Below are 11,482 nucleotides of genomic sequence, written 5' to 3' on the forward strand. Positions count from 1 at the left end.
CTGTGCTGTATCTTATATGACATTTGGGAACATACTTTGATATGTTTGGGACTATTATCAATACATTGTATATAATTCAGTGTTATTATGCTCAATGCCGGAGGCTGGTAGGGTCTGCCTAGGGTATATATCTATATCACCTGTATACACAATGACATAGGGGGCACTTGTCATGGACGCATCATTCACCAGTGACTATTCCTATTGTCATAGAACAAGTCCTCTCCCTTAGGGAGACCAGGTCATGGCATTAAGGATGGATTGTTATATACCTATCTATCATCTCTATAAGAAATGTATATGTGTTATTGTGATAAATTGTGCTCTGTGCTAATGTGATATACAGTTCTCCAATCGCCTGACCATGGGCTCTATTTACTACAATCCGCATATTGAATGCGGATTGTAGTGTGATATTACCGAGTGAATTTGCATTGCGAATTCAGGCAATATCACAGGGATTTACTATAAATCCCTTGCAGAGACAGAGTTTGCGATAAAGCTCTGTCCCTGCGGATCCCATCCGCACTCTAGTCGCGGTATTTTCGTAAAAAATACCGCAACTAAGAGCCCGCGCATGTGCCGACCGACCACCGCTACTACCCCCCCAACGACGCTAAGCCCAGCTCCCGGCGCTAAGCCCCGCCCCTCGCGATCGCGGACCACCGCAACCCCCCCTCCCCCCCCGCGACCCCCCCCCTCTCTTCATTACACTTACCTGCATCCTCCTGGCCTCCGGTGATCTTCTCCGGGCTTCCCGATCAGGTGATCTCCCATACTGCACTGGAGCCCGATCACCTGATGACCGGGCCGCAGTGCACTGTGGGAGACCAGCTGACCGGAGAGGAGCCATCACCGGAGGCCCAATCACCGGTCCCTGGATTCAGGTAAGTTAAAAAAAAGTTATTTTTTTTTTCTTTTTTTTTACAGTTATCAGCTTGCGGTCTGCTTAGACCACATAGCTGATTACTGGTACCGGCTCCCGCCTCTGCTCTCCCCGTTAGAGCAGAGTGGGAGCCCGGTAACCGGGGAGACCCTGGATAACGCCACCTCCAGGTGGCGTTATTATCACAGGGCTTCCCCCGGTATTTTTTACAATTTATTTTTAGTAACACTGGTCGGATCACATTTCCCATTACAATTATGGGAAATGCGATCTGCTTTACTAAAAATAAGTGATACTGGGGGTTGGAGTAGAATTTTACTAATTCTACTCCAATTGCCCTGTAATAACTACAGGTGAAACTAAATTAATGTAAAAAGGGTGTGAAAACACCCTTTTTCACTTTATTTTAGTAAAAATAATGTTAATAAATAGAGCCCCATATGTACCTTTACAGGTGAGAAGTGATATATACATTTCTACTGTAAATTGCTACTTGTATGTTCCATAAAATAGAAGATAAAAAGTGTATTTATATTGTTACTTACATAAGGAGTGTCCTGTACAAGGGCCTAAGGAGGAAAGAGAACAGGTGGTTAATGGTAAAAAGAAACTGTAATGTACTCTTCTATTTGAAGCCTCTTACACTGTATATATTATATACGTCACCAATTTACAGAAATTAGTCTTACCCAAGCAGGCCTAAATACTCAGATTTTATTACTGATTAGCTTGGATGGAGACACATTAAATGAACATAAAAGGGGGTTACACTCCTACACAACAGAATATATTTAGCTGATCCAATCTCTTAGCTGTACTATAGCTCAAATTTTATTTATTTATTACCAGTTATTTATATAGCACACACATATTCTGCAGCACTTTACAGAGAATATTTGTCCATTCACATCAGTACCTGCCCCAGTTGAGCTTACACTCTATATTCCCTACCACATGGTCACATACACACTAGGGTTCATTTTTGTTGGGACCAAATTAACCTACCAGTATATTTTTGGAGTGGGAGGAAACAGGAGTACCCAGAGGAAACCCACGCAAGCACAGGGAGAATATACAAACTCCACACAGTTAGGGCCGTAGTGGGAATCAAACCCACAACCTCAGTGCTGTGTGGCAGTAATGCTGACCATTACACCATCTGTGCTGCCCATAAAATGAAGATTTACCTCTCTCTCTCTCAGGTAGGAGTGATGTCTGTATACAGGTTGCACAGGTGAGATCTATTATTCCTGACTGACTTGGTTTTTTTAGCAGAAGTGCTGATTGCTATAAGTGTTAAGGTGCCCATACATCTGCGACGGATCATCGCGATGCAGTGATGCGATCAGAAATTTCCGATCGCCCACCATTGATGTTCAGAGATCTGTCGCCGGATCGCTGACATTTGACATGTTAAATGTCCCCGATTTGATGATCGCGATAATTTTTTGATCGCTATCGTCAAATCGCCAAAATCCAACATGTTGGATTTCTACAATCCTGCGATGCCGGGTTGCAGGATCGCGGCAATCTGTCGCAGATGAACGGGCACCATAAGAGTGATTGGGGTGTTGAGAGAGGGGGGATGAGGTACATTAGGTCACAGCTGAAGTGGCTTTTTTTGCTTTAAGAAATGTTAGTAAAAATGTGAGAGGGTTGTTTGAGCACAGAAAGAGAACATACAGTATGTAAGTTTTGCATGAACTGTGTAGGGTGATGACAATGTCTTAGGGAGGATAAGTGGGTGGTTCTGGGATGTGATAAGCTGCCTGTATAGATGTATTTTTAAAAATTTTTATGGAATGTGTGTAGGCCAGGGAGAGTCTTGTTGTGCATGGGAGGATATTCTACAGAGTGGGTGCAGCACAAAAAACAGCCCTGTAACCGGGCATAGGAGCACATAATGAGTGTAGATGGGAGAGGCAGATCTTGCATGGATGAGGGTACGAGTTAGGAGATGTTTTGAGAAAAGTGAAGACCATTAAATGGGTGTATTTCCTTTATGACTTTATGGAAGTAGCAGAATGTTATATTGGATTGGATAAGATACAGGCAGCCGGTGTAAGGACTAGCAGAGCAGAGCTCAGAAGAAGACCGAGGACAATCAGTCTAGCTGCTGCTTCCAATATAGATTGTACAGTAGGAGTAAATGGCTGGTCAGGGCATTACCAGTGAGGAGACTATGGACATAGTAAGTGTCCACTGAGCATGGAAGATCTGGTAAGCAGAAACACCATGACTGGCCAGTGAGCAGAAGACTTCCCTTACTGCTGCCAGCCAGTATCACCGCTCAGCTGCTCTGATTGTATGTTCTATGTAACAAGTGGTGATCAGACATTTTATATCGCTGCAATAAGCAGTAATAAATATCTTTGAATTTGCCACATCATAGAAAATAAGGACCAAAGACGGATTCTTATGCAGCACAGGTGTGTATGTGACTCATCCAGTGACATGACACTAACTACACAAGGTAAATCCTCTTATTATGTTATCTCAGATACTGAAAGATTATTGATTACACAGAATAAATGATCGCTCAGTACTGTCGTAATGTCCATCACTGTCCGGACTCTCCTAATAGAGTCACTCACATCCCTATATTCTTATTACATAACGTTTTCAGAATATAATGATACATTGGAAAAACCTAAAGGCATTAATGAGCTATAGCTATCACAGGGTTACCTGATTATATATATATAGTGGAACACACAGATCTGTAACATTTTGTTTTGCATTTTTTATTCTTTCTTCTGCATTCTCCAAGGTCTCTTGAAAATTTTCACCCAACGAAACATGACCTAAAATTAGATAAAACAATATTAATAACCTCACTTTCAGATTTACATGGAGAGGACATTGACAAGAAGCGCTATATGTATCGTCTTTATTTCATTATTGTTAAAATAATGGGAGAATGTTCTGCGTGTAACATAGAGTATGTAGGCATTGTAGACTGTATCTATGGTGCTGATGGGCCTTATAATGACTGAGCTTACCTGGTGCTGGTCACATGATTTTCTAACCACCAATTAATGGAGCTGCCATCACTATACAGAGGTGACGCTCGGCTCGGTGAGCCTTGTTGTGGCCGGTAAGTGTGGCTGGCCAGTAGTATTTTGGGCTATTATTTGTGTCCGCTCTCAGAGGGTCAGACATATCACCCATCTGGATTGATTTCCATGGGCTTTGTACCTTTGGCTCTTGTCATACCATCCCCCAGTAAAATCATGTTACCCCAATGCATGCCATACTTGCACAGGTCAGTAAGAGAAGGATTTTGTTTCTCCTTTTTTTGCCCCCTTTATCTCTTCCCCTCCTCAGTACATGTGACAGCTGCATTGTTACTTGATTCCCTTAGTCATCCCTGGTGAGCTGCCCTTTATCACCAATCATGGTTCTCATGTCATTAATAAAGGTTATCATTATTAATGTCGCACATTGCTGTATGACTTGTTTATTTTAGAAGTATTAAGTTGTTAAAAATGTATATTGGGAATGTCTGAAGCCATCAGCAGCCGTTAAGGCATTTATATAACATTAATATTACAAAGAGATCACCTTGTACAGTGCAAAAACTGTCTGGTGGCAAATCAATTTTATTTTGTTGCTATTTGAGAGTTAAAAAGAAATGTGTGTGTATATTGGTGGGATGCTGCTGGTTTAGGTGTTTTCCTGTCTTGCACAGTTGACCTTCCCTATAGAGGAGACCTCTTATATATCACATAGGTTGTAAGGTAATGAATATATACTGGGTGTGTGCGCACGTGTCTGTCTAATTAGGAGATACTGGCTGAGAGCAATCTGCCCTCTAAGGGGTAAATTTACAAGTGTGAGAGTTTTTAGAAGTGAGATTTAAAAGTGATGTTGCTCATAGCAACCAATCAGATTCTAACTATTATCTTCTAGAAGGTTCTAGTTAAATGTTAAGTAGAATCTGATTGGTCGCTATGGGCAACATCACTTTTAAAACTCACTTCTAAAAACTCTCACTTTAGTAAATTTACCCCTACGTATGACACAGTTTCCCTACTGTCCAATCCTCCTCCTGATCTGTGGTTCCTCCTACTGTGATGGGTAACGGTGTCCCAATGGGTATGGCCCAGATTGCTGCAGCTGCTGCCAGTTCTATGCTGCAAGGGGCAGAGGTTCTTGTGGTCAGGAAAGAGACTCAACGTGGAGTAATACTCTGCGGAGCAGGCTGCAACCTGGCATGAGAAGGCCGAGCAGAACTTGCACCTACTATGGGCAAACATATAGCAATTTGTGCCAGTTTAACCTGTCCAGCAGGTGAGGCCTTCACAGAGCACAAGAGAGTCTGACAATCGGGTAAGGGTGGACATGCAGGAGGATGGGTTTATGCCAGGGTCGGACTGTCCCATAGGGGAAATCCCCAGTGGGCCCCACCTCCCTTTCTAATGTCAGGATACAGAAAGCGCACTGGAATTATAGGAACATAGATGTACAGACCGTACACTGTAGTATCCATGTTAGTACCACCCATGATCGCATTGCAAAATGCGATTATATTGGCCGGATGTATCATCCGGGACATGCAGTGTCTCCGGAGAGCTGCCGGCCTGCCGGGGGTTGCTGTGCATGTGCAGTCATGCTGACTACACATGATCGGTGGCATTGCCGGGGGAGGGTTTCCTGAGGAACCCTCCACCGGCTAGTTATGCAGTAGTAGCCCCGAGGCTACAGCGGCTAATGCCATCTTCAGTGCTATCTGAGGGCGAATGTGGATCTCTGGGCCTGATTCAGAGCCGGACGCTCTGACAAGAGCGCTCGCTCTAAATTAGGGCCGGCCTACCTAAAATTGGAGCGGCCTCGTGGCCGCTCGCATTGCTGTGGGTGACCACCCACAGCTTACGCGAGCGGCCAAAAAGATGGTCGCGATGGTCAAGACCATTGCGACCATCGGGCTTGCGACGAGACCCTTGCGGTAGGGTCTCGTCTGCCACAAGCCCGGAGTGCTTTTGGCTCTATCAGAGCCAAAAACACTCCCACTGACATCACTAGTGATGTCAGTGGGGCCGGACCCAGACGGTAGGTGTTCACATGGGAACGCCTCCGTCTGGGCAGCCACGCCCCCGGCACGCCCACCAAAGGGGGCGTGCTGTCTCTCACCATCGACAGCACGCCCCCTTTGGTGCGAGACCCATAATGACGGCTACACCGTCGTTATTCAGGTCTCGCGCATGCGCACTTGGGTAATATCGACCCGCCTTCTCGCTCATGCGCATTTGGGTAATATCGACCCGCCTTCGAGCGTACAGCGCTCGCGAGTGGGTCTGAATGAGACCCTCTGCCCACTACCTGAGACTCTATAGGTGATTGTATGATCATAATAACAAATGTATAATATACGTTTTGAGCAATAAGATTTTCTAGTATTTACATTTTTTTTCATTATGCTTCTACCTTAGTATGAGAGACAGAGGGGGAGATGTATGATGGTGAGACAGAGGGGGAGATGTATGATGGGGAGACAGAGGGGGAGATGTATGATGGGGAGACAGAGGGGGAGATGTATGATGGGGAGACAGAGGGGGAGATGTATGATGGGGAGACAGAGGGGGAGATGTATGATGGGGAGACAGAGGGGGAGATGTATGATGGGGAGACAGAGGGGGAGATTTATGATGGGGAGACAGAGGGGGAGATGTATGATGGGGAGATAGAGTGGAAAACGGTAACTGTGTTTCCTTAGGCACACTGGGGTTTAAAAGAATCATCTTCTAGATATTGTACAGTATAACTTACCCAGCTGAAGGTCAAATCTGCATCCCTCAAAGTCACACTCTGTATTATCCATCATGGTGATGACACCACTGAGTGGGACTGATGATCCCGGCACATCTCCCTGTGGCTCATTAGTGATGACACCTCTGAGTGGGACTGATGGTCCCGGCACGTCTCCCTGTGGCTCATTAGTGATGACACCTCTGAGTGGGACTGATGGTCCCGGCACATCTCCCTGTGGCTTATTAGTGATGACACCACTGAGTGTGACTGATGATCCCGGCACATCTCCCTGTGGCTCATTAGTGATGTCACCTCTGAGTGGGACTGATGTTCCCGGCACATCTCCCTGTGGCTCATTAGTGATGACACCTCTGAGTGGGACTGATGATCCCAGCACATCTTCCTGTGGCTCATTAGTGATGACACCTCTGAGTGGGACTGATGGTCCCGGCACATCTCCCTGTGGCTTATTAGTGATGACACCTCTGAGTGGGACTGATGGTCCCGGCACATCTCCCTGTGGCTCATTAGTGATGACACCTCTGAGTGGGACTGATGATCCCGGCACATCTCCCTGTGGCTCATTAGTGATGACACCTCTGAGTGGGACTGATGATCCCAGCACATCTTCCTGTGGCTCATTAGTGATGACACCTCTGAGTGGGACTGATGGTCCCGGCACATCTCCCTGTGGCTTATTAGTGATGACACCTCTGAGTGGGACTGATGGTCCCGGCACATCTCCCTGTGGCTCATTAGCGATGACACCTCTGAGTGGGACTGAAGATCCCGGCACATCTCCCTGTGGCTCATTAGTGATGACACCTCTGAGTGGGACTGATGATCCCAGCACATCTCCCTGTGGCTCATTAGTGATGACACCTCTGAGTGGGACTGATGATCCCGGCACATCTCCCTGTGGCTCATTAGCAATGGCAGATCTGAGGGAAGTGATGAAAGTGGATCTGTCTGATTGTACAGAGCCATATATCTGTAGCAGGATACGAGTATAACCATGGCCGAGCTTGTAATTATCAATCCTCTCTGTTAGGTCACATCGTAGTCTGTGTACTTCATAGGCTGTCGCTGAAAGTGAAGAAGAATCGATAGTTAGCATCCAATTATTACATTGTGTCACTGTGACTTTGTGGGGCCAGTATATGTCTGTACAGGCTGTATCCCTTATTGCACTAACACTGAGCTGAGTATATATCTGGTCTGAATATTGGGGAGATTTCTTTAACAAAAGTTGCACAGATCACAGAGATCATGCATGTGCCTAATATGGGAGCGAAACTGAGATCCTGCTAAAGTATAAAGTATATGTCCCTTTTATATCTATATATTAGTAGGAGAAGGATGACTTTTATGAGTGACATATTTCTATGATGCCGTTGTTTGATCTGGGAACATAATATACCAAATTAAGGTCTTGGTAGTTTGCTGAAAAATATTGGTGTTCTAATTGTTTGCTTCATTTCAGAGTTACGTGGCAAAATTTCCTCCCGCCATTTGCAATGCATCACCATTGTGCTCTGGAAAATGTGACATTTGGTGAACTCTCCCTGTGCACCTGCTGGGTGACCTGGAACATGTGACCTGCTGGGAGGCTGGAAATTGTGTAATTTACTTAACTCTCCCTGTGCACCTGATTGGTGAGCTGGAACATGTGACTGGGTGGTCTGAAAACTGTGACTGTTATTTTCAGCCACATATATCAGCGTGTCTTGTGGGGACCTCTATCACCGACTGCGGTGTTAGGGCCTGATTGAGAGCCAGACGCAATTAGCGCTCGCTCGTTCAGAAAAAGGGGGTGGCTATTCAAATGAACCGTTCGCTCCTTGCGGTCTGTTGCCGCCTCCATGTCTGAACAAGCGAACAAAACAAGCGGACGTTTATTTGAAAAATACGCCCTCTGGCCGCTCGCACCATACGTCATGTCCGCTATTTATTAGATTAATCGAGTACATCAAACAGCGTATGAACTGCTCGCTATTCTTGTGGTTGGTTTTTCCTACCACTATATTGCGAGCAGTTCTGACTATAAAACAACCAAGTGACGTGGTCAATGACGCTGCTGTATTAATTATGCACACCCATAAAACGCCCGTTATGACCTTTAAGCACGCCTGCGTTCTGTTCTCCACTCCCCGTTTTCAAGCACCTTCCCCTGTTACCACCCACATACGCCTCATTCTGTCACTCAAAATAGCAGGCATTCGCTATATAGCGAACAAACGATTTTCGTCCGCACTGACTGATTAAAAACCGTACGCATGCGCAGATGGGCGAACATCGCTCAGAGCGAGCGTACTGCCGCTTACGAGCGGCTCTGAATCAGGCCCTTATTTCATTATTCACTGCAACTCACATTGTTTACACCAAACATGCATAGAGGCCGGCCTCAAGGACGTTGCAGAACTGGTGGAACCCTTATAGGTTGCCCAGGCCGTGCAGAACTCTTTACCACAAATACCCTCAAATTACGGACTCATCTCCATAATATCCTCAGTAACTAATATCCATAATATCCTCTATAACTCAGGTGGTCACCGCCGGGATTCCTTAGTTACTTATTAATAGTTAATAGATATTGCTGCCACTTACCTAATAAAACACAAAACAGGTAATTTATTTCCTCTAAAAGCCACTCGGAAATAGTTTTTTTATTTTAATTAATTAAGTTTAGAATTTATTTTGTAAAATGTATTTAAAAATTTTATTGAATAAAATATTTTTAGCTGGTGCTTCGCACACCTCTTCTCCATAGGCCCCATTGTAATAATACCTCCCACCACCAAGTGTTAAGAGTGCCCCCTGGGGGCATCCCATGTGCCCATGCCAGGTGTGGGGTTAATGTGTCACCTAACATGGTTCCTTTTGAGAATGAGCTGTTGATTGAGATATGTGCAAATCGCATTACAGAATATAATTCTATATTATGGATTTCTATCCCCATAAAGATGTACAAAAATTAGCACATTTGCAGCAGTGTCGGGGACATAGGCGTGCGCACAGGGAGCGCAGGGTGTGTGCCCACAACCCCTTATAGATAAGTGACTAAACCATGATTGGCAGACACCGCTACCAGCCATGAACCTGGGGGGCCGGGCAGCACAGGCAGCACTGGTACATTATCAGCCAGCCTCCAGGTAGTAGTGAGTTGGGGGCGTGGCTGTCTCAGGGCGTGGCAGTGCAGGGGTGTGGCTACACTATGCATAGCCCTAAAGAGGACACCTATGGCCGGGTGTACTGTATATGGCACCCCGGCATCACACCTTGCAACTGAATCGACCGCTAAAGCTGTAACCACAAAGTTCTAGTTGTGCTGCTGTAGGAATCATGCAAATGACAAGGATGGATCATACATCAGCTGCTAAACCACAGCGCATGATTACTGATCATTTACATAGGATAAAATGTATACAGGGAGGAGCCTGGCAGTATGAGGCGGTGCCTAGGTATGTACGGATTAGCTATATCACTATACATCTGGCCTGTAATTAATTAGAGATCACTTGTGCAGGTTCCCCGGTGAGATCCCCCAAAATTGTTATATTGTTTCATTCATACTATATTGCTCAATGTAAGATTAGGGATGAAAACAATAATTAACCCCTTATAGACGTGGCACTTGGATAATTTTATTTATATTAAATATACAAATACACAAATTAGGTTCCACAAATATTATAGTAATAATTTGGGACACATGTGAACTACGCAGGTTCTGTGGCTGATTGCAACCAGTTGAAATGGAGACTTGAAGTCAGCTAGGCACAGAATGATGATGCTATGGTAAGCCTAGGTATGTCCATATAACTTGCAGGTCTCGAGAAGTTATAATAAACCCCAAAACATGGGTGTATCTATAATGGGCACAGGGTGTGTGGTACACATGGGCCTCTGGGTTCAGGAGAGGCCACACCACAAATCCTGCACCCGTTCACATTACTTACCACTCTGTTGGTGCCGAAGATATAACTGAGAACATGGTGCAGATACCGTGTATCTGGAGCTCTGCGCATATGCGCTACAGAAATCAATGGAAATCGGTGCACGTGCAGTACACTGTGGCACAGCGCCAATCTATCTACGAGCGACGGTGGGGAGGGAGGGTTTGCATGGAGGCTTCACATTATTTCTGATTGTGGTGGTGGTTGAGCATTTCTCTGAGAGGTTTAGGGACATGTGGAGCGTTTTCTGGTGCGACAACCTGGGAATCTTGCAGGCTATTAACAATCAGAGAATGGGTTCTGGTCTCACTTTTCAGTTATCACAGTATTTGATTTTAATTTGTCTACATAGGAATATATATGTCACTGTGTGTCATGTTCCTGGTGGTAAAAACAATACTACGGACACTTTGTCACATTTCAATGAGCTAGGTTCAGGTCACAAGCTCCATCTGCCAGATTGAATGGTTTATATTGTCCTGATTATGTTTGGCAGATCATCAGGCCATCATTGCAGGGCTCAATCTGAAGGCATTTGCCCTGTGAATGTATAAGATCTTTTCTGTAGCTTGGAGTGACTGACAGGATTTCCTCACGTCTGGTTGCTCGGGAGGTAAGAGGTTCAGGATTCACTGTTGGCTTTCATATGGGATTGGCATGAGTTTGGCCTTTCTAAAGCGTCCGTGTTGGCTGCTTTGGCTGAGATTGCTTATCTCCCTAAGACTAATGGTTTCTACAATCCAAACAAATCATTTCTTCTTGCGAAAGCATTGAAGAGGTGGGCTAAGGAGCAGGCTGGCACAGGAGAACCATGGAAGCCCTTTGATCATGGTCCTGAAGGACCTTATCATAGTAATTTCCTCTGAGGCATCAGACAAATTGAAGCATC

The 11,482-nt window shown here is 45.2% G+C and overlaps 1 protein-coding gene across 1 annotated transcript in view; it reads right to left on the reverse strand.

Moving 5' to 3' along the window:
* LOC148481848 (uncharacterized) overlaps positions 1 to 11,482 on the reverse strand; it is a 63,623-nt gene that overhangs the window by 8,566 nt on the left and 43,575 nt on the right. The window contains exons 5-7 of the mRNA XM_088452935.1: positions 6,656 to 7,723; positions 3,575 to 3,690; positions 1,432 to 1,455 (exon numbers count right to left, since the gene is read on the reverse strand). Coding sequence (XP_088309061.1) covers positions 1,432 to 1,455; positions 3,575 to 3,690; positions 6,656 to 7,723 — 1,208 coding nt within the window. The remainder of the gene's footprint in view (positions 1 to 1,431; positions 1,456 to 3,574; positions 3,691 to 6,655; positions 7,724 to 11,482) is intronic.

The sequence above is a fragment of the Taudactylus pleione genome, unplaced genomic scaffold (genome assembly GCF_031769625.1).
Source record: "Taudactylus pleione unplaced genomic scaffold, aTauple2 ptg000559l, whole genome shotgun sequence".
NCBI lineage: Eukaryota > Metazoa > Chordata > Amphibia > Anura > Myobatrachidae > Taudactylus > Taudactylus pleione.